This window comes from Xyrauchen texanus, chromosome 16, assembly GCF_025860055.1.
Source record: "Xyrauchen texanus isolate HMW12.3.18 chromosome 16, RBS_HiC_50CHRs, whole genome shotgun sequence".
In the NCBI taxonomy this organism is placed as follows: domain Eukaryota; kingdom Metazoa; phylum Chordata; class Actinopteri; order Cypriniformes; family Catostomidae; genus Xyrauchen; species Xyrauchen texanus.
In genome coordinates, this window is record NC_068291.1 from 4934169 (window position 1) to 4958697 (window position 24529).

The 24529-nt window shown below is 38.0% G+C and overlaps 1 protein-coding gene across 6 annotated transcripts in view; it reads left to right on the top strand.

Moving 5' to 3' along the window:
• col12a1a (collagen, type XII, alpha 1a) overlaps positions 1–24529 on the top strand; it is a 112092-nt gene that overhangs the window by 55094 nt on the left and 32469 nt on the right. For 5 of the 6 annotated variants that reach the window (XM_052145093.1, XM_052145094.1, XM_052145095.1 and 2 more), the window contains 21 exons: positions 2–131; positions 247–383; positions 1380–1509; positions 1702–1841; positions 2425–2557; positions 2655–2675; positions 2812–2951; positions 4585–4714; positions 6394–6533; positions 7629–7758; positions 10608–10750; positions 12140–12269; positions 12359–12501; positions 12673–12802; positions 14553–14672; positions 15383–15529; positions 15627–15743; positions 17911–18063; positions 18150–18224; positions 24090–24229; positions 24342–24465. In XM_052145093.1, coding sequence (XP_052001053.1) covers positions 2–131; positions 247–383; positions 1380–1509; positions 1702–1841; positions 2425–2557; positions 2655–2675; positions 2812–2951; positions 4585–4714; positions 6394–6533; positions 7629–7758; positions 10608–10750; positions 12140–12269; positions 12359–12501; positions 12673–12802; positions 14553–14672; positions 15383–15529; positions 15627–15743; positions 17911–18063; positions 18150–18224; positions 24090–24229; positions 24342–24465 — 2653 coding nt within the window. The remainder of the gene's footprint in view (position 1; positions 132–246; positions 384–1379; positions 1510–1701; positions 1842–2424; positions 2558–2654; positions 2676–2811; positions 2952–4584; positions 4715–6393; positions 6534–7628; positions 7759–10607; positions 10751–12139; positions 12270–12358; positions 12502–12672; positions 12803–14552; positions 14673–15382; positions 15530–15626; positions 15744–17910; positions 18064–18149; positions 18225–24089; positions 24230–24341; positions 24466–24529) is intronic. The other variant, XM_052145097.1, reaches the window with a different exon arrangement.

A 24529-nucleotide genomic window follows, 5' to 3' on the forward strand; every position in this document is an offset into this window, starting at 1 on the left:
GATGCGTGTGAAAGGAACGGTCACTGACGTCCAGCTGAAGAACCTTCATCCCAACACAGCCTATGAAATTTTCATCTCCGCCATGCACGGCAATACTGCCAGTGAACCTCTTGCTGATCTGGGGGTGACCTGTAGGTGGCGCTAGGGCTTTCTTTCCCTCAGCAGGGACGTTTATCATAGCAATTAGATTCTCATTGTTTGTTTGTTTTTTTTTGTTTCGTTTGTTTTCTCCTCTGCCCGCCATAGTGCCTCTTCCTCCATCCGGTGAGTTGAGGATCACGGATGTTACCCACAGCACCATGCTGCTGGACTGGGATGCTGCACCTGGCGCCGTTCGCAAATACATCATCACTTACAAGCCAGAGAATGGAGAGTCCAAGGAGGTAAGATCACTGTTAAACACGAGAGTAGAAAGGGATTGAGGACTTCAGTGGCTAGGGTGTGAAGTTAAAGCACCCCAAGGAAGTTGCTTATGTGCTTATGGGATAATTATGTGGACAGCTTAACAACTTCTGGGGAGCTGAACTGTTGACCAACACTCTTATGTTTGGATGTATAAAGATGTCTTCCCAATTCACTGCAGAAATAAGGCTGTATCTGAACTTCCTGTGGAAAGATTCCTGTCTGTTTACACAATAAGTCCAGGCAGATAATGATGGATTTGGGACCTAACACTGCAGCAGTTGCATTACACAAGTCAGTGGAGATACCAGCTGCCGAGAGAGCAGCTGTTCTTTTGAGTTTCGGGATGTGGAGATCATCTTCCATAAGAAGATTGTGAGAGCAGATGCCCACCAAAAAGATGGAGGTTGCAAGAGTTTTGAATGGCATGCAGCAATCCTGTGCTTTTGGAAGTGAATTTTATGGGTGTTTTTCCCCCCGTTCTTTTTTTTTTAAACTGGCAGTGGCAGTTTTGGCCTCAGTGGTGCTCCACATCCTGGGGCATTAATCATTACTCAATGCTGCTCGTAACTCTTCATTCTGGGATGAAAAGATGAAACAAACATGCACACAAACGGAGGCCCAGGTGGACCGAGGCCTAAGAAACCTTTTGTGAAATCACAAATGGCGGCAGCTCCTGTTACCTGACAGATGATGATGCACAGTTGGATCAATTCTGCAGGACCTTAAAGTGCTTTTACATCCATTGAGGCTCCAGTGTTGGATTATCTTCTCTCCATTTCTCTAACACCTCTCAACCACCCCAAAAATCACTGTTTGAAATGCATTAGACTTATTAGAGTGTCCTATTAAAAACCTTGTGACTGCTGCCAAGTCTCCAGGGTTTGTTTTTCCATGATGTATATAAAGTAGGCTATGCTTCTATTTGGTCAGTCATTTCAAAAACTTTTAACTGCATTATCCATGTTTCTATTAAGCTTGAAGTTGACAGAGATGTGACAACTAAAGGACTTGATAATCTAATTTCCCAAACGGAATATGATGTGGCTGTCACTCCAGTCTATGATTCGGGAATGGGAAACCCAATGCTTAACACAGCCATTACAGGTAACGGACCAGGGATTCCATAACCTGTGATTTTCCTTTCTTTTCACTGGCATAATACCTGAATTTTATATGGTTTATGTGTTCCAACATTAAGAATACTAACTCAATTAACCAGTTCATTACACCATTAAACCAAACAACACCATTGAGTTACTAATGGTATAACTCAATGTCTCTTTCTCTTCATTTTAGATGTTGTCCCATCGCCAAAGAATTTGAGGTTCTCTCAGGTGACCCAGACCAGTTTCAGGGCTCACTGGGAGCATGGTGCTCCTGATGTTGCCCTCTATCGCATTGGTTGGTCAAAGAGTGGAGAGAACATCTTCCGATATGTAAGAAATCAGACAAAACTAATCTAACTAAAGTAAAAAAATTGGAGTATGGGGGTTTGTAGTGTACTCCTACAAGTTTGCAAAATATCATACTTGAACAACTACATAAACATAAACTTGAGGCTGTTGGCTATGTAAAAAAAGGGAAAAGTCCTTTGATATGTCCCAGCCCAACTTTCCGTTTCAGTGGGAAACATGTAAACACAGGAAAGAAAACTGCATTTGTCAAATCATATCATTGGGTCTTTAAAATTTCACAAACACATTGTTCCTCTTTATTGTTTTATGCCTGTAGCCCTATTAAAACCTCACAAATGGAACATATTCACAAATGGTAATTGTATATGGTAGTTACTTCTATTCTGTCATGTACACGATAAACATGTTGCTGTTGGTCCATATAGACTTACTAAATGTATGGTTGAGATTGTTTTTTAAGTTAGTAGTTCGGTTTGTGATCTTTGTTTTAAGCATGTTTTACTACTGATGTGTATTGTTTCCATAGATTTTAATGTAACGAGGATACAAAGAAATTATTTATACTTTATCAGTAGCTAATATACCAGATTCCTGTCTTTCTCAGGAGATCTTAAACAGTGATGACACCAACTTTCTTCTGGAGAGCCTTGAACCAGACACTTTGTATGATGTGTCTGTCACTGCCATTTACCCCGATGAGTCTGAAAGTGAAGATCTACTGGGCAGCCAGCGCACATGTAAGAAATGACAAAATAGAGACAACACATTTTTGCACCACATTCAAGAAAATGTGTCTCATTTTTGCTCTTTCTCTTTGTTCCCTCCCGACTTTAGTGTCCAAAGTCATTACACCTGGTGAGTTTGTTGTTTATATATATATATATATATATATATATATATATATATATGACATTTGACACATAGACTACATATGGATCCATGATGATTTGTTGCATTGAAAGCAAGATTGTAAAGTCTGCTTTTCTTATAGCTCCTAGTGGATCCCCTCAAAACCTCCAGGTGTTCAATGCAACCACCACCTCCCTCACCACCAAATGGGATCATGCCCCAGGCCGAGTCCAAAACTACAAGATTACCTATGTACCAGTTGCAGGAGGAAGATCACAATCTGTAAAATTCCTCAATATTTTTAGTTCATATTATTAGACTGATGACTGCATGCATGCATGGAAACTTTGTTTGAAATCCTTTTTATCCTTAGTCAAAGATTCATTATTTCTCAATTGTTTAAATCTTAATCTTAAAGGAGATTAAGACTGTCTTTGAAGAGTTTACCATTTCTAATGACTTTCTCTTAGAGTTTAAAGTAGATCTTTAATGTTTAGAACTTTTATATATTGTTGAGTGATTAGGATATTCTAATAATGCACATGCTGTTGACTTTGCGTAAAATCTCTAGATTAATGTCTTATCATTTTAATGAACCAGAATGTGTTTACTAAAAAGAATAATTGTTTAGATGAGCTGACAGCAGACCCAATATATGATTTGGGATTCCTACATTTAACTGGACTGTTGGCTTGTTGTGTTTTTAGTTGTAGAACAAAACCACTACCTATATTTCCATGACTTGGCCCATCATCCTCTTGTCATTTGTCATGTTTTTGGGATATTTGAGTGGGTGTAGGAGTGTTGTTTTTCTACTAAAGCCTTTGCAGTAGCTTTTCTATCATCTGTTTTTTTCATCAAGCGGATTTACACTGGCAGCAGTCACAGGAATAACAGCATAAACTGCTCAGTGGTTTGCTTCACTGAAAAGTAGTCCTATCACCAATCATTTTTTAGATGTGCTGTCATTAATATTAATGTATTCAGCCAGCACTGCCCAATTAGTTGAGCTGAGGATTGCTTAAGTTTATTTAATGGAATATCCTGCTTAAACTATTATTATTTATGTTCTTTTTAAGGTTAATTTCACTCATTTAATTATTAATTCGTTTTTTCATTACTTCTATCAAAATATAGTCATTTATGGCAGTTTGTCTGAAAGAACACAACACAACTGGATGTCTTACGCACAATTTACACATGGTCGGTAGCTGGTGTAAATTTTGTTCGTGTCAACTAATGTTTTGTAAATACGAAAAATTTCATGAATCCGAAAATTTGTCAGACCGGCTTTACGAACGATTTACACAAAAATGAGTTCTGCTCGTGTTTTATGAATGAGGCCCATTTTTTGTTGGTTTGTTTATTATATTCTCAATGGTAGTAAAAGTTGTATGTTTTTGTTTGAACTAACTTGTACGATTGTTTACGAATTCGCCATCTCGTACTATTATAACAACTTCTTGTGAGTCCGGGTTCTTCATATTTTAAACGCTAATTTGCAATGCTGTCGAGTTTCCCCATAGACTTCCATCGTTAAAACGTGTTCCACGCAATATATTTGTCACTGAATAATGTCTCTTTTAATATCACTTCTGTTCTTTACAGTCAGTTGTTGAATAAAAAAGACATATAGATTCCATATGGATTCCAGACTTTACAATCTTGCATATAACATAGAAAGGTAGTCCTAACTCGAAATTATGATCTAGCAACATTTACAGCTTAAATAATAAACAGTTTTTACTGAAAAATGCTCCTTTAAGAAAGTTTTTAAACCTTTCTATATGCTTGCTGTTCCATTGCAAGTACCTTACTGTAACCTTGTGTAGGATATTTCTTTAATATACTGTAAGCTAATGGTGAATCTAATCTTTTGAGTACACTTAATAAACAATTAGTTCTCTCCTTACAGACACAGATTGGGGGGAAGAAGAACACAGTTATCCTGCAGAAACTGACTCCAGATACACCCTACTATATCACTGTTGCTGCAGTCTACGCAAATGGAGACGCCAAAGACATTTCTGGCCAAGGAAAGACGTGTAAGTGACCAGCATGTGATTTAACCGCATTCACAGGTGCCAGTTACCCAGTTACTTAGAAGTTAATACATTTTGTGAATTCTATCATTTCTTATTAAGCACATACACGTTCACTGAGCAATATACTCATTCATACATCCATTCATGTCGCTTTATTCATGTGCATATTCATTTATTCATTCATCCATCCACTACTTATTTCACCCCAAACATATGTATATTCTATGTCGGAGCCGTAGCCATTTGGGCGGTGCTTTTTTACTGATTGTCATTGGTTTTTGTAATTGGATACGCCATATTTTATATACACATGTGATACACTCTTTCAAATACCTGATGAAGGTTGCATGACCAAAACGTTGTATTTATTCATTCAATTGTTTATTTGCAAGCAACAGCACTGTGCTGGATTTTGTTTCTTGTTTAATTATCTCAGTTGAATTTCCTACGCACTTAATGATAATTTTTAATGAGTTTTTTCTTCTTTTTTCAATATTTACTGTTTAAAAATGATTTCTAACCATTTTTCAAAACGTACACAATTTAAAAAAAGATTTTGGGGCAGCTGTGGCTCAGGTGGTATAGTGGGTTGGCCACTAATCACAGGGTTGGGGGTTTGATTCCCGGCCCACATGCCTCCACATGCCGAAGTGTCCTTGGACAAGAGATTGAACCCCAAGTTGCTCCCAATGGCAGGCTAGCACCTTGCAAGGCAGCTCTGCCATCATTTGGTGTGTGAATGTGTGTATGATTGGATGAATGAGACGCAGTGTGAAGCGCTTTGAATACTGCTAAGGTTAAAAGGCACTATATAAGTGCAGATCATTTACCATTTTTTACCATAAAAAAATTACGGCAACATCATTTTCACCACACTAAACACCCATTTTTTTCCAGAAGTTAGTGTACTTGCTTCATAAGTCAACAAAAGGGAAGAGCTTACTTGAGAGAAATTATGAGACAAGTGAATTGCCTCATATGCATAATTATGCAAAAAGTTTGAAAATATTATTTAATTGTTTGTATTTATGATACATCAAATGTTAGATATAAAATGTGCCTCAGCAAAACAAAAGAGTCTGCCATTTTATTTCAAAAACTTTACAAATGTAATTTCCATCAGCGTAATTTCCACCACAGAATTCTGTTAAACGCAATGCAGAATTTGTGATGTGGGAGGTGGTGGGAATTATTATTATAACTTTCAGAAAAAATGACAAAAATAACTCATGTGAGGCATTACATACACTGTTAGCAGAAAAAAAAACATTGAGAAAAACATAAGAGAAAATTTTTTTATCGAGACTTTACTTTCTAGAAATCCACTGTGCTAAAAGAGCCAAAGTTGAAGGAACACTCATATACACTATTAGTACTATTATTAAACGGACCTTGCACAAGCACCTTTTAACATGTTTCAGTATATTTAGTATTTCTCTCTAATTTATTGCACACTATATAGTGTATTTTTTATTTAAGTAATCTATTGAGACATTTGGTATTTTATTTGTTTTTGTTTATTGTTATTTCCTATTCTGCAGTTTATGTATACTGCTGTAATGCTGTCAATTTCCCCAAAGAGATAAATAAAGTACTGCCTTTTCAAAGACTATGCAAATTACATAAATTAGGCCCCATTGTTTACATGTTGAATAGAGTTGTAATGTGTGTTCCCATAGTACCGCTGGGAAGTGTAAGAAACCTTCAGGTCACTGACCCCACCGTCAGCACTCTCAATGTAGGCTGGGAGCCAGCCGAAGGAAGCGTACGTCAGTACAGGATTTACTACCAGCCCGTCACAGGGGGCGCAGAGGACATGGTACGTCTCACAGCACCTAGTCTTAAGAGTATCATCTAATTACTGTGTATGCTAAGGCTAATCTTTTTCTCTGCGTTTTGCCCTTCCATCCACGCAGAGATGGTGATTTTGACAACAAAACCAGAGATTTTCGAAATGTGGATACATTTGAAAATACAGTCTTTGCGTTGTGGATTGGACAGGGAAAACGGAGACATCTGAAAACGATTATGCATTTCTTGCCATGTGATACAGTCATGTGACCCTAAACAAACGAGATGGCAGCCCATGTTGTAGTAGCGTGTTTGTGCCTACTATTCACTTTGATAATGTTGTTAAAGATAAAGGTTACTTTGTACAACCTTCACATTGCATTCCTTCAAAGGCAATGGGAAGTTTACTCGGAATTGCTGCCTGGCAATGGAAAACGAGGACAATTGCATTTCAGACCGTATATGAAACAGTGATTTTGGCATGCGCAGTAAGGGGATTTTAGAGTTTTCATGGACGAGCAACTTTTGGAAAACTCTTGAAAATGGCAGTGTGGACAGAAAGCTTTTCGTAAATGAAAACGGCATGTATCCAGATGAATGTGGACATAGCCTAAGGCAAGCTATTTGCTAATACTCTTTGTTAAACTATTTCTCAAACTCAGGGTTAGGGGTTTAAATGAAAATTTGTACAACTTTGGTGCGCAACCTGTCCCCCACCATTTGTGGACGTGAATGATCCCTCCAATTTGTTTTCTAAGCGAGCAGACTTACAATTGTCTCTAGGCAGACTATAAAGCTGTTGAAAAAATCCTATAAACATTCATTGATTCTAGTCTTAGCCAGTGTTGGGTAAGTTACCCAAAAAAAGTAATCCTCTACAATTGATTAAATACTTCTTTAAAATTGTTATCAGATTACTTTAATGGGTACTTCATAGAAAAGTAATCACATTACAAATTACTTTACTTTTAAGTTACTTTCTATAACATGACACAAGTCACCCTCAGCAACACACATTTCTCCCTTACAATGAGTTATTAGATGTGTACGCCCTTCAGCTGTCAAAGAGACATTGAATATATCCTTCAGAAAATGTAATCAAGTTTTTTTGTTGTTCTCCAAGGTCCAAGTTCCTGGAACCACAACCAGTAAAGTTCTAAAGAACCTGCTGTCAGATACGGAGTACACAGTAACCGTGGTGCCAGTTTATGCTCCTGGCGAGGGCCAGCGCATTTCAGAGAATGGAAAAACCTGTGAGTTTTTAAAGTTTTTCCCTACTTTTACCATCAATGGATGTTTCAAGGCAAAGCATTCCTATACTCATCCATAGTATACCCCCTAATGACATTCTACCTTTTGCCAAAATTCTAACTCCCGAAAGTGCAAAGTGCCGTTTTGTGGCTTTTACGTTCAAGCTTTGTACTTATAAATGACTCTCAGATACTTGCCCAAAGATTGCTTTCTTGGATTGATCACCAGGGAGGAATGCAGATGTGTTGGCAACCCCATCAATGTGTCTCAAGTCTGGGCTTAATGAGCCTCCTTTATGAGGTGTAATGACTGGTGATACTGTTGCGAGGGGCATGAACAATCTATTTTATAAATTGAAAACTGAAGGAGGTGCAAAGACATAAAAGCAAGCTTATTTACTGCCCTTAACACAATACTTCTCATTCTGAGTGTAACTAACAGATTTTGTTGCCGTAATTGTTTTTCCACCACTCAATACACGTGGTTTGCTTCTCATCATTTGGGATACTTTGTTGTCTGGTTTTCTTTGTGTGGAGACATGCGATGTTAAAGTGCTGACCACTGCTTTTGTTTAAAATCTTATATCCTGGTTTTTGTTGTTGGAAAACGCTCTGTGTTTCTGATGTGAATGATTCATGACACATGTCTGTTTGTTGGATAAGCAGTTTTCATGTGTGCTTTCAAAGGTTGCTGCAGCTAAAAATACGAATCTCACGAAAACATGTCCAGGTCACAATTTTACTCCCAAACGAAGGATAAAAGATTTATTATATTTTAGAAGCCTGTTATAGAGTGCAACAGTCTGGTTCCAGAAGTAAAAATCCTATTTATTTATCCTATAGACTAATTGATTTTCAACGTTAACTTATAAACATTTAAAGACAGACCTACTGTGAGCTAAAAGGTTGTTCATCGATGGTATATGCTTCTGTCGAAGCCATCCATCTGTATTATTTCATTGTTTAAAAATAGTGTTTGATAGTGTAATTCATGGTAAACAACTACATTACCCATGGTACAGAAAGATCCACCTATCAGAGAACCACAGCCAACGAAACCCGGGAAAAGTGCCTCAGAGCGACCGCGCGCTCCCATTACGCACTGTGAATGATGTAATCATCTTAAACTACTTATATATTTGTACATATCGGAATATTTAGCAATTTAAGTAAAATATATTGCTTCTATACTACAACCTTGAATCAATAGTTTTATAATTTGCAGTGCTTCATGGGATTGTAGTTGTGCCCTCATGAAAGATAGTAAGTACACAGCCTTGTATCTTTGTCTTCTGATTTTCAAATACTTTTTTTGCCTCAAAACAAAGTTTGTGATGTGATTCACCTCTGAGCTGGTTGGTTTGGTTCAGGTTTTTAACAAAAAGTCTATGGAAGAAATGGCTGAAAAAGTTGACAGGCACTGTTGCGCTCTATTAGGACTAATACGATTTTTATTTTATTTTTGGCATTTTGGAATTGTTCATGACAGTTTATTTCCTCACAAATTACCACTGGACATTTACTTTGAGTTTTTGTACATTCTCATTGGTGATTCTATTGACTTTCTTTTTCTGTCCTTCAGTAAAACGTACCTTTTGAAAAACATTTATTTTATTCTAATCAACATAAATTAAATGCAGTACAACAAATACTAGTATGATATAAATGGTAACACTTTATTTTTATGATCCCCTACAGATATTCAACTGTCTATAAGTGACTTATCAAATTACTTGCTATAGCTAAACAGTGTTTCAACAAACATTCAGTAGTCTTTCAATAACCTGTATATAGATCTTTATTGATGACCTACATACATTATTGTTGAGAACATAAGTTCATTCAAATTGATAGACAAAAAAATGACTTCTGTACATTTATATTTCTTTTACATACAGTTATGTGCTGGTTGCAATGTGGTGGTGCGATTCCTGTGTGTTATTATCAGTATTGGTATTTACCATCTTTTGATAATCTGTTTAAAAAAAGGAGACATGTAGCAAGTCAGCTAACCGTATTCTTTAGATGTTCACTTTATTTTGATTGTCCCTAGGTAACTATAGATGAACAGTTGAAACTACATTAAAGTGTCTGTGAACAAACAGTCAGTAGAACATTTCCAGAAAACCTCAGGGTAACTAAAGGTGAAATAAGAAAATGAGCAGGTAAGCAAAGAAATGTAAGTAGGTCATTAATAAAGATCTAAATACAGGCTACTGAAAGTCGGCTGAATGTGTGTTGAAACACTGTTTCCTAGCAATAGCAAGTCAGTTAAATATCTTTAGGGGGACCATCAAAATAAAGTGTTACTATATAAATAATTAGCAATGTAACTGTATATATATATATATATATATATGGGACACAACGTCTCGTTCCCTCCATCAGGGAACGGAGGTTACAACAGTAATCTAGACGTTTTTTTTCTCAGACTTATTTCTTCCTTATGATTTTAGGGTGAATTATGTGTTCTTGAGATGTTTCGTGAGAATGTCCTATATCATCTATATTTACATTTAATGAGAGCACTCTTACCATCTGTTTTAGTTTTAAGCCCGTTTTCCCCAATCATGTGAAGTGTCTTTCTTCACCCTTTTGAAATGTGTTTATGTCATGTCCTCTAAATCTTTAGCCGATTTGTTGATTGAAACGACCACTAATCAACGTTTCTACCAGTTTGTTTAGAGCAGCGCACGCTGTATGTAAGCAATGTCCATTCATGCAGTTCATGAAGGAAATCCTCTTTTTTTGGGGTCTTGTAAATAGTTTGAAAATATCTTTACCTCTTTAACCACTCACCCCTTTCACTCTCTTTCGTTTTATGATTCTGCTCCCACTCATTTCTGCAACAGTGGTGCGGACCCCTGCCAGGAACATCCAGGTTTACAACCCCACCACAAACACCCTGAATGTGCGCTGGGAGCCAGCCTCCGGAGAAGTACTGCAGTATCGTGTCATCTACACCCCCATCACCGGAGTCCATCCCTCTGAGTCTGTGAGTCATTGTTGTTAGGCTCGCGTGAGATGTCATAGAGGAAATAAAGCGACAACAAATGTCAAAGAACAGTCGCTGAACCATTTGAATGTAACAATCTGTTTGCAATCTAGCCCTCCACAAAGATGTTTATGTTTTTAATGTTGTGTAACCTCATTCTCACATTAACTTTTTTGCTTGAGAGGGATTTTCATAAAGCCTAGAGATCCATAAATGGCTTTATTGTCCTCTGACCCTTGCATGAACAACAGCTGTGGGAAATCTTGAGCCTAAACCTATTTTATTTCAACACTTATGAATTTAGAGTTGAAACAGAGTGATGTTGTCTTATTTTTAGAGAATTAGCTCCTTATCTGCAGCCACTGAGATTTTATTTCTTTGTGGAATATTGCTTTGGATGCAGAAACTTTTCCGATATTAGAGACAGTTTTCCAAATCAGTTGCAATGAGGCAAGTGTCCCGTTACACTGAGAAATTTAGCCTATAAATTGACTGCACTTTATTTTAAACCTTTGATCTACCATGAATTGCTTTTCCCTTTTTCCACTGGAACTCTAAAAAACCCATTGCACAGAAGTACAAGCATTTGTCAACTGGCGAACTTCAAAATAAAGTTTAGGGTTGTCAGAAAAGAGAAGAAAAAGAAAAAAAGGAGTTCCCTCTGTAAGTAGTTGGGAAGTCAGTGACCCCATGACCTGGCATAGTGAACACTGGTGAAAGGAGGCAATTGCAAATCACTGTCAGCACATCAATGTATTGCTACAACTGCTAGACTATTAGCACATTAAGGAATAATTCCACTGCTTTTCACTTTACATTGACTGTGTAAATTATCGCTAATGGTTGGGAATCAACTGGGAGTACAGATATTTCAAAAAAAGAGTCCCCAGTGTATTTGTAAAATTTCCTGCTTTATGCAGCAAATCTTTGAAATGCTGGTTTCTTTTGGCTGCTGTGTCTGTGCTTATCACAGTAAGAAAATGCTCAAACACATTATTGTATCAGCAAAATCAAATATCACACAATCTTTTATCATATTAAAATATGGTCTGGTATAATCATATCGTTATAATTGTATTTGTTCAAGACTTAAAAAAAGGTATTAAAAAGTCTGTGCAGCATCCCTGTCATTGAATATAATTTTTCGCTCAGAAATATGTCACATTGTGGAAGTGAGAATGACATTTCATATTGACTTGTTCCTAAAAATAGGACTGATTTTCAAAATATAATTTCTATTTTATTTCTTTTGATTTTGGAATATTACTGTCACACTTTCTATTTGAGATTCACTCGTTAATGTAGGTGAAAGTATTTGAAGCCACTGATTACTCTGACATCCTTACAACTGTCAATATGGTTAATGATTACTGTTTTATTGTTCATTAGGTTCTTGTTCAAGGGAACACCCACACTGCCTTGCTGCAGCAGCTAAATCCAGACATGGAGTACTCGATCAGTGTGGTGGCCCTGTATGCTGATGGAGAGGGCTCCTCTGTTTCTGATAATGGAAAAACAAGTGGGTCTAAATTCAGGAAACTTTGATCTTCTTGCCTTCCTGAAACATGACTGTGAAAGAATAATGGTTTGTGTTCTTTCTAATTGCAGTGCCCCGCAGTGGCCCCAGAAACCTGCGGGTGTACGATCCAACCACAAGCACGTTGACTGTGAGCTGGGAGCACGCAGACGGGCCCGTGCAGCAGTACCGAATTGGCTATGCACCAACCACTGGCGATCCCATTGAGGAATTTGTAAGCAGTGTTATACAGTATTTTGTGATAATAACTGAAATGGACATGACCGGTGCATGTAGCAGCATATGTGGACATATGTATTGTTGTTATTTTGTGTCTCCCTGGATATTATTTGAGTGAATGTGTGCTAGTAAGATAACCTTGTCCTACTCTGTATTTGTCACATAGACAAGTGTTCCTGGCAACAGAAACTCTGTCATCTTGCAAAACCTGCAGCCAGACACTCCTTACAACATAAATGTGGAGGCCATTTATCAAGATGGCCCTGGAGGACGACTCTCTGGAGATGGACATACATGTAAGATGGTCAAACAAGCACTTGTTTTTCAGGCACTTAAACATATCGGTTAATCAGTTTTAGGTCAATATCAAACATATTTACCAAAGATACCTATCGTAAAAGATATTTAGAAAAGATCCAAGATACAAAGTCTAGGACATTTCATCTTTTCATTTCAGCCATGACAATTCAAATAAAAGAATGTGTTATAATGTATATGACAAGTTGGTAGGTTTGGTTTGCTGCTGCAGAGCAAATACAAAGACTTGCTTCTGCCTGAAAATATACAGACATGCTTGTTTAGCATGTAAGATATGATGTTGCACAATTAGACATAAATAAGACATGCGGCATCAAGCATGGAGGACATGCTGCTGTAACACAATTAGAAATACGTACAATCCCCTTAAAGCAGATCTAGACCAGTGGAGCAGGGGAGGAGGAGGGTTTCAGAGAATATACTCTTGTAGCATGCTACAGTGAAACCAGCTTATCTGCTAACAACTGAGCAATTTAAATGTTAGAAAAAGATAGAACGAAAATGTACTTGGCGAGCACATTACATTTTAAAGGGCCTATCATCTTGCCCCATGCGAGCCAATTGGGTTAACAGATTGCATGTCGATGACCTGCCAGCTTGGGCCATTTAGAGTTTCATGACTTAACTTAAAATCATTAATGTGAACTACTATTCTTTGACCGTGCAAAGAAAATGACCTCCCAGATGGGCAGAAATTACATATTCAGACAGGATTATGGTGATCAGACATTTGTTTGTGAAATAATTGTTACTGTGGACGTCTGTTATGTTTATCGTCAATTTGCATGGGATAAGCGATGTCTATAGAAATCGCAGAGATGGGTTTGTTTACAGCATTTACACATTGCCGTCACATGTACTGTATCTGAATAATTTATCAGCACAACTTTAAAATAATAAACATGTGCATATACTGTCTTAGGTTATTACAAGAAATGTATTGCAATATCTGGTCAAATACATGTCACAATAAAACATGTGACATTAGCGATCCTGCAATCCTATATTACAGTTTTGAATTAAAAAAGATGGACAGTCCATTCATGTAATGTATTTTTATTAGTCCTTCAGGAAATATTTTTTAAAATGCAGGTCTGCAGGTGGCATAAAAGGCTTCAGAAAACATGCATCAATCATATGCAACAGCCAGCGTTATCTGAAGTTGAAAAGTGCATCTTCATTTTCTTGTGTCAGACACTTCGAGAAACAACAATAGTTAAAGGGCTCAATGGTTGGACAGTGCAGATTCACTGTCTTTTTACCAGCATGTCACTTTGCAAGGGACTACCTTAACCTGGGGTTATATTTCCAAGGGATTTTATAGAAAGTAAAGACTGTTCCAGTCTGTAAAAATTGGACGGGATTAAAATCACCAAGAAGCTCTGGTTATTATTACATTACCCAACCTCCCCATAAAAAACTAATCCTGTCCGAATAGAGCTTTATTGACAGAAATGTCTTGTATTATTCCTTTTATGTCATGAATTATCTTCTATCAGTTTACCATGAAATCAAATTTTTGGTTTTATGGCTTTTAGTTAAAGTCTGTTTGCTTTTAGACCATTTCTTTGCTAATGTTCTCGGTAAAGTTTCTTTGTTAAAAAGAAATGTTCAGAAAAGTGTTAATCAAATCCTTTCACACAAGCTGTAAAGGAATTCTGTCTATTCTCTATTGGCTGTATCTTGGCTCATGTGTTAAGTTTCTTTGGCTTGTCCCCTCTCCCTCAGTGGATCTCCTGGAGCCTCGTAACCTGCGTGTTTCAGATGAATGGTACACTCGTTTCCGTGTGTCTTGGGATGCTGCACCTGCACGGGTCAATGGTTATAAACTACTCTATACACCAGTGGGTAAGAGACAGCTGTAGTTTATTTAACCATGTTCTTATAATCAGGAAACTGTGTTGCTGGTCATATTATTATAACAGTGTTGGGAAAATTACTTAAAAAATAAGCTTCCCAAACTACAAGATACAGACAACTTAAAACAGCTAAACTACATTCATGCTATCATTTAAAAAAATTGTTAGCTACACAAGCTACTAACAAAACTATTAGAAATATTATTGAATATAATATTAATAAAATAAGGAAACACAATTTTTAATATTTGAGTAACTAAATATTTCAATTCTATGCAGGTGCTCAGTACAAAATATAATAAATAAATAAAAAAACAGCATTGTAGCGTTTTGTGGCTCTACGTCGTTACTCGTTGGATTAAGTAGCTTGTTACTGGAAAAGCTACACTTGAGAGTAGCTGAACTATTGTCCTGCTACTGAAAATGTAATTAAGTTAGTTAAGATGAAACAAACTACTGTATGTATTTTGAAAGAAACTTAAAAGTAAATAATTAGTAGTGTAATTATTTTTCAATTAAGTAGTCAGTAAAGTAACCTGATTACAATTTAAGAGAAGTAATCAGAAATTTGTTGTGGATTATCTTTTTTTAAGTGGTTTATCCAACACTGGTTAATAGCATCACGACTTTAAGTTAGTTACTGCCCAACACTGTGTTACACATTTTGTATTCATTTCTGTTTTTTTTATGCCATTACAGGCACTACTGACACTTTGGAAGTGTTTGTTGGTGATGTTACTACATACAACCTGCCCAACCTTCAGTCTGGCACCACATATGACCTGAAAGTGTATGCTCAGTATGATGCAGGCGTGAGCGGAGCACTCATTGGACAGGGAACCACGTGTATGTGCTTGTTTTCTTAGTCTGGGAAGCTGTATAGACATGATATGAGATTCTATTTACATTGGATTAACTATGGAATGCTGATTGTCTTTTCCAGTGTATCTCAATGTAACTGACCTCTCCACATACAACGTTGGTTATGACTCATTCTGCATCAGATGGACTCCTCATCGGGCTGCTACTTCTTACAGACTAAAAGTCAATCCTTTTATCTGTAAGTAAAAGCTATATAAAGACAAAAGGGTGAATTAACTAAAAAGTTGTGTTACTAGTGTGCAATATTTCAGCACAAAGCCCTTGCTTTACTTTCATAGCCTCCTTTCTATGGAAATTTGAATTATAGATTGCACCACATTAACATCTGTCAACGCTATTTGCCTGATTTACTTTGCCCAGTTACCGCCCACAGGCTCAGTCTGATATCATGAAAATGATGTGACTGCGGCGGCATTAATGCAAAATAACATTACGTGATTCATTACATGTATAGTGGCAGTTCCTGATCAAATGCTTACTGTGTGGCACTAAAAGAGTTTGTTCTCCCAAAGAGATTGGGTTTTTAAGGTTAATGCTCTATCAAGCTTTAAACTAACAAAAGCACTGTCCTTACCCTAAATAAGGATGTGCAAAACTAGCAATTTTCATTGTTGGACGACTAGTTAATTAGTCGACTACTATAGTGCATCATAACCCTAAACCTTAAGGCTAAACCGCTTGTCTCATAAAAGCTAGTTCTAAGGTGAAAAACATAATTGCAGAAGCTACCATTTTATTTTAGGTTGCTTCTATGACACTTTCGGCTCACAAGTCGACTTGCATGCTCAGGACTGGCATTGCAACTACAACGGTCTATCACTTGAGCTACCACACAACTTGATTTCACAGTAATAAGCTTGTAAATGTAGTTGGTTATGCAATACCTAAGTTAAAATGTATCTCCTTACAAATCATTCTCTATAATAAAAGTGTTTTGATGTAATAAGATAGCATTGTGTAAGGAACAGAGCGAAAAGTACATGTTTATGAACTAATAATCTGACGTTTTACTCGTAATTTGTGTGAAAGTGAACAAAAGTCATTGGGCCTCATTCGTGAAACTTTCGTAAATTGTATTCAGGCTTTTTCAGCACGGTAGCTCAGTGGTTAGCACTGTCACCTCACAGCAAGAAGGTTCTGAATTCGAGTCCCGGCTCAACTAGGGCCTTTCTGTGTGGAGTTTGCATGTTCTCCCCGTGTTTGTATGGGTTTCCTCCGGGTGCTCCGGTTTCCCCCAAAAGTCCCAAAACATGAGGTTAAGTGAATTGGAGACTCAAAATTTCCCCGTATGTGTGATAGTGAGAGTCCCCCAGCCACTGGGGGTTGCGTCAGGAAGGGCATCCGGTGTAAAACTTGTGCCAAATCATATAAATGTATGCGGACTATCACGAAGCAGACCCTGCACATATGCGGGACAAACGCTAGGAAAGAGAGAGATTATTGACCATATGTTATCAACTAAATGTGATTTACTGATGCCTATACTAAATTATGAAACCTAAGTTATCCAACCAGTCACATTAGAGGGCATTCATTTTAGTTGTTGTTGAGAAAATCAAATGCAAACTGCATCTTTCTATGATCCTGTCACACCATGTCAAGCATTTCTGTTGGAAAAATGCTGAGTTTGAAAAAATAATATCCTTTTTTTTTGTCCAAAAATGTACGTCAGTAAGGCTTTACGAACGATTTACACAAAAATCTGTTCTGCTCGTGTTTCATGAATGAGGCCCATTGTTGTTGTAGTATTTATTTCACCAGGAAACTGCTGTGATTTACAACGAGCCACATAAAACTTGAGTTATAGTAACATGATTCTCTGAGACCAGGTTGGAAAAGATTATAGCTAGATATTACAATGATCATGGCATTTGTTGTCAAGCATTAGGTTGTGTGGAATTCACAGCCTGAAATTTCTAAAATTCACTTTGAGTTCTTTTTCAAAAAAATTCACCAAAAAATAGCTTTGCGTTAATTTATACATTTGCCTTGGCACTAATTGTTGTGTGCATATTACAATAAACACAGGCATATTTGTACCATTACCTACTTAGCATTATTCTTTTGTGAATCTGGTGCTAAAACAATGCAGAAAACATATGCAAATTAATTTTGTATTAAGGTGTACTGTATATTTTATGAGTATGCGTACTCATGTATCCATGCTCTACCAGTTGAACTACTGGAACTCCAAGCAGCATTTACAGGTCAATCACACAACCTTTGCGTTACTAGCCAACAGCACCATATTGTTCTCCACAAATATCTTGTATTAAGATACAGTTAAAGTGTATGGTTTCTACTTGTAGTGATTATAAAATGTTGCTCTTCTCTCCAATCATTAGCGTCTAATCGTGGGGCACAGGAGGCCACTATCACCGCTGCTGAGAGCAATTACTGTTTTGATGGGTTGACACCGGATGCGCTGTACAATGTCACTGTCTACACCCAGACCCCCAACCAGGATGGACCAGGAGTCAGTGTTAAAGAGCGCACATGTAAGTCGGTGACGTCTTCTGAAGATATCAAGTACACAGCTCCCTTCACATCTTACTCATGGTGTTTGGTTTCTTCTTTTATTTAGTGGTGAAACCTACCCAACCCCCAACAAAACCCCCAACACCTCCGCCACCACCCACTATCCCTGGTGCACTCGAAGGTAAGGACCGTGCATCAAAATTGACCTAGAACTGTCATGAGATTGAAATAATTTATCACAATGAACCTCTTCAGCTCTGCATAAATCCCAAGACATGGCTATAGGTACACGGGTGTGGCCAGAAGTTTACTTTTACAATTCAAAAGTAAAAAAAATTTTTTTTTTTTATATCTGCTACTATTTGAAAGTTTAGAATCATCACTTTTTTACAGAACTCTATCACTTTGCCTTTTTGTTACATCAAAAAACAAGATAAGGACTGAAAACCCCTACATTGCAATTAAGACCCACACTGTTTAATGATGTAGGAGTATGAATGTAAATGTTTTTCAAATACAACTAAAATAGACAAGATTATCAAAAGAATCACAAAATTGAAAAATGATATCTGTAAGACAACAAAGACAAACGTTCTGCTCTGATTACTGCTTCTGTAAGCCCCTAGTAACCCAAAACTCTAATCAATTCTTATCTTAGTCTGTTTTCTTCAAAATGAGCAATTTGCCACTTGTCTATGAGCTTCCCTGGGTAAATATGTTGTAAATGTCATAAATGTTGTCAACTACCGATTATGAAATGAAAAATAAAAGCTACTCAGTCAACTCAGAGGCCGAGATTTTCTCATTATCGTTAATACATCAATATAAAGCAATGGTTTCTTTCTCCATCATCACTGATAAACGAGAGTTGCTATGGGATTGCTGTTTAAACAGACACTTATGCTGGTGCTCTTATTTCAGTTGGTCTTTAGAAATCAAACAGAACATGACAAAAGTTTTAATTTCAAACTAAAAAAGGAAACTTTGTCACAAAAGACTTTTTAAATGTTAGCTTGACAAAGCCTTGCCTGAAAATGTAAAAAAGAATACATTTTAAAAAAAATTTTTGTTTTTGTTTTTGTTTGAATGTTAGCATTAAGCGTTTGTGTGAGTGTTGCAGACTGAGTAGGGTTGCAAGTTTTAAGACATTTCCTTAATTGACAAATTAATGAAATTAATGAAAATTGATTAACCATTATCAATAACTATAATAAACTGTAAGTGATTAACAGCTTGAAACTCCAAAAAATACAAGACACATATTGTTATTCAATCATAGCTTTATTTATAAAAGTTTGATTTTTGACTGACCAACCATTCAAATGAAAACTTGAAAACTTCAAAATCGCATCAGAGAAAAATTCCTTACTGCATCAGGAAATGTGTAATTTTAATACATTCAGGCTGTGTTAAGTATAAATTTGTGAATTTTTTATAGGTGAATAATGTAACTTTTTTCAGGTCAAAATACTTTACTAGCCAAGATATATATGCATTTTGTGCGTATATGGTTTTACCGTTTATCGCATTTTGCCATCATTTAATCGCACACTGTTGCACTGGCAGAATTAATGAAATCAGGCACTGACAGGACGGTTCTGGGCACCGTCTTGACACGCCTCCACAAATTTTACACAACCAGCAGAGCTGGGAAAATGCTACTTCAACTTTCTTTGCACCAAAACTGCATCTTGTTTCATCTTGGCATACAAATAAAAGCATTTTACTCTCCGTTCTTGTCAGAGAGCATTTTTTCTTTCTTAGCGTATATCACTCATATTTCGCGTTCAGAATGGCTAATGAAACATTGCCTTTGGAAATAAACAAATAAAGGCATCGTTGGAGGTTATGCAGGTACATATGAATGGAGATGTACATGGAGATAAGAAAACTGCATCGTCATGATCTTGGTAAAGAAAGAAGCAGATTGTATTACCGACTCTTCAATACAACAACACACAGCAACTAATGAATGATTTACTTACTCTTTTACTATCAATGCAGACGTTAGAAAAGACTTGCAAAGACACAGAGACAGAGAACGGCGTAAAACCAGAGTGAACATTGACCCCCCACACACACACACACACACACACACACACATGCACCACCAATAAAGACATCGCTGCGCAAGTTGCTAATACACTCCACCCGTCAACAACAGTGATTTCACCTAGGGTGCCAAAATGGTCAGAAACTGCACTGTCGTAATGCTTAATAATTACGAGAACATTCTACCTCATGTGCAGGATCTCTATACACCCAGCTGCCGTTCAATCCGCCAATGTTATCAGATGACCCAATTCCTCTGCCAGGCTTTCTTTCTGTTGTTTTTATGTTATAGTATACTTGTTCATTACGACGTTAAATGTTCATCACCTTTTATTTAGTATGGCCTATATGTTCATAGGAAATCAGAGATTGCAAAAGGGCCTGATGAGTCTGAGGGGTGTTGGCAAATGTTGTTTGAAATCATTCTTTATTTTTGTAATTCAGGCAGTTGAACTATCTCTGCTTTCCAATGTTTGGATGACCAACATTAATCAGAATTAATGAAACACCCCACTCCATCTCTCTGGGAGATTAAGCTCAGAAGAGGAAATGCATAAAGAAGGACATTTGGCCAATTGGCATTTCCATCCACTTGAGAGAAATACAGAGGACATTGAGCATTTTCCTGTGAGGTGAAGAGATCTAAGGCAGCCTGACCATACCTCTGTCATATCTGATCCACCACCTGCGGATGGAGTCTCCACTCTCCATACAGAGGTTTTGCCCTGGACAATAAATCTGCCCCCCTGTTCAAAATCCCTGGAACATGAGTTGCCCTAAGGGATAAGAGTTTTATGCCGCACCACATGATCAGTCTTACAGAGAATTGATGCAGATAAAGGGAGCATGTGCCTCCCTGTCGGTTGATATTTTTTGCAACCACTGTAGAATTGTCTGTTTTCACTAAAACATGCTGGCCACTGATGAAGCTCAGAAAGTTTTTCAGAGCTAAAACATTGCCAGCAACTCAGTAATTAATTTGCTTGTGAATTAAATGAGGCCACACACCGTTCACAGTCCTACCCATCAGAGTTGCTCCCCAGCCCTTAAAGGACAAATCAGTTGTCATAGTAACCCTTGATTAAACCACCACCAAGGGAATCCACATTCTGAGACTCACGGGGCTTTTCCCATGTCTGAGCGCTCTGACGCACACATTAGTTATTTTTACCGGCTGATGCCACTGAGAGCACAGATGTAGATGCGCAACCCGCTGCTGAAAATCCCTCATTATGAGAAGTCCCAAATATACTACCGAAATTACTGAAGCCTTTAAGCCCAGCATTCATACATTCTGTACAGGACCACTCTCCCTGTCTGAAGCTGATTAAGACATTGTGTGAAAGACGTAATCCTCCCTACTAACAGCGTAATTCGATAAGAGAGTGAGTTTATGCTGAGACCCAGATATTCTGTGTGTTGAGAAGGCTCTAATTGGCTCTTTTCCATGTTGATTCTGAAACCTAAGCTGTTGAGATGATTTAACACTATGTCTGCATCTTTGATTGCTTGCTCTGTCGACGAAGAGCATATCAGATAATCGTCTACGTAGGACAATATTCTTATACCATTTTTTCATTATGGGGACAGAGCCGCTTCCACAAATTTGCTGAAAACCCCCGGGGCTAAAGAAAGTCTGAGCAGAATAGTTTGAAACTCGTAAGCTGTGCCTGGTTATGCAAACCTGAGAAATGTACTGTGAGACGTAAAAATGTCTATGTGAAAATATGCGTTTGACGGATCGATCGACAAAGTACTTTGTGTGTCAACATTCAGAATGAATACATTCGTAGGTGCTTGTTTAACACACAAAGATCCAAAATGGGTTGGAGGGATGTGCTCCATTCTTATGGAATCACAAAGTAACGGGAGTAAAAACCCTGACGGCTCTCCTCCACTGGCACAACTCTGATCGTCCGTTTGTATAACAGAGTTTTGATTTCGCCCTTCAGGAAATGAGCCGACTCTCTCTTGGCCACCAAAACTACCACTCGGTTGAATCTGGTGGTTTCATTGCAGATTGTAGCCTGTATTCCCGTGAAACCGTAATTAACCACGGATGAACTGCACATGCACGACAATTGTCTATGTGGGCCAAAAGTGGTCCCCTGTACACTTCTGCACCACTGGCGTTGCATTGTTGCACGGACAGGCTCCTACTGAAGGAGCGAGTGCTCACCCCAGCGGTGATCCTAGGGAATCGCTCTTCATTTCTTTGGGTTTTTTGTAACATATCGCCCTCTGCTGTTTGCCTGGCTACGATAGTGCATCTTTTATTGTCTTCCGAACTCAGGGAGCATATAGCCCTTAGCCTGTGGCCTGAATGTGCATTCTTTATTTTCAATTCCCCTGAACTGAGAGGTGCTTGAAAACACTGTGTGAGTGCTTGGTGACAATGTTGAACATAACTCTGAGTTCCCTCATTTCTCTGAACTTGAGGAGAAATTACAGAGAGGGCCCTTATAGAACTTAAAATGAGGGGGATGGATTCCCACCTCCTTCTCTTTGCTGGTGGAGTGAGGGGAGCAGGGGAACACTTGCATGTCAGGTCACACGCTTCTTTTTCCAATCCTCGGGGTGGGGTGGTTCCTAGAAGCCGTGGTTCCTAGCCGCCACGGCTGCAAACAAATGTTTTCCCCATGGTCTCCAGCCATCCGCTCTTGGTCGTTGACCTGCATGTTGCCTGCCATGAGCAGGTCTTTGACTTCTATTTCCCACCAGCTTCACTCTCGCTGCCACCGCGGCTGCTGCAGAGCACCGTCGAGCTGACGGAGAGGGTGGTTGCGGTACTTGCTTGTGTGGTAAAAAAAGGTTAAAGGCCTCTTCATCCTGTTTCCTGAGGGTGCTGGTTTCCCTCATTTTCTCGAGAGCCGGCCTGAACAGACCCTTAGTGGGGTCGTAAGCTATGTCCATGACTTTCACTGGTTCGGGTGGAGATGGTAGGCCACTGAAGGTCTGGTAAACACCAGCTCTCCCATACCCCAAATCTCCAACTTAGAATATTCCTTGGCAGGGAACTTGTTTTTAAAGGGGCTAGGCCAATGGCGAGGCATCTCATTCATGCAAGCTGGCATGGCAGGCTGGAGTTAACTCATGGTGGGTTGTGCAGGTGGCAACATTTTCCCATCGTAAAGGTCAATCTAAGCCAAATTTGCAATTTACACAACTCATGCAGGCCATTGTCCACCTGAGTGCTAGAGTTGGCCTTGCAAGGAGGTCTAGATTGTTGGGCAGGGAAGGGGAAATCCTTCTCCTCTTCAATGTCTAAATCGAGGAGGTCAGTTGAGTTAGCATCCCCCTCTGTGTCCTCGTCACCCAGCCCTTCTTTCTCCTGTGTGAGTAGCCCATCATACAGTGGTGTTATGCCTCCATCATGTCCGTCCAGCTCATAGTAGCTCACGTTTGATGGTCAGTAGCCATAGATTTTGCAGTAGCTCCAGACAAACATGGGTCCTCTTGGTCTGTCACCGCCATTCTTAGACTTCTTTCCAAAATTTTCCCTTTGGCTGGGGTGATGACCATCAACATAATGTATGAAACATGAAGTTATAATCCGAAGACTCGTCACAACATTATATATATATATATATATACAGTATATATATACAGTATATATATATATATACAGTATATATATATATATATATATATATATATATATATATATATATATATATATATTATTATTATATAATTAATATTAATCTAAAATAAAAAATATTATTCCAATTCCCAATAATTTTTTACATTTAATTAGTCTTTTTTGTTTGTTTGTTTGTTTGTTAAGATCTGTGGAAAGAAAATGGATAAATATTTTTTTTATTTAAGGCCCACAAAATATATCAAAATGAACTATAAAACATGTTCTTTATCATCATCATCACAGTATGAAATGCATTTGGAATCTATATTCCTAATACATCCATGTCACAAAAACAAAATAAAAAATGTAATTGGCCCATTACTCATTCCACTGTCTGTTCTGCCTCGGCAGTGTGCAAAGGTGCCAAGGCTGACCTGGTGTTCCTGATTGACGGCTCTTGGAGTATTGGAGATGAGAGCTTTGCTAAAGTCCGCCAGTTTGTTTTCAGCATGATTGGAGCATTTGATGTCATCAGCCATGAGGGCATGCAGGTAATGGACCTGTCAGTGGTCATGTGATGAACAACGTACTCTACGACATGCGTGTTGACGGCGTGGCTGTGCTGTGACTCATTTGATCCTTTCTCTCATTTTGTTGAAACAGGTGTCTTTTGTGCAGTACAGTGATGAGGCTAAAACTGAGTTCAAGCTGAACACCTACCATGACAAGGGAATGGTTCTGTCTGCCCTTCATATGGTCAACTACAGAGGAGGAAATACCAAAACAGGTTCAAAATCATTGATGAACATATGCACATATGAATGTCTAGATTTGCATTTCCTGAAAGAAAA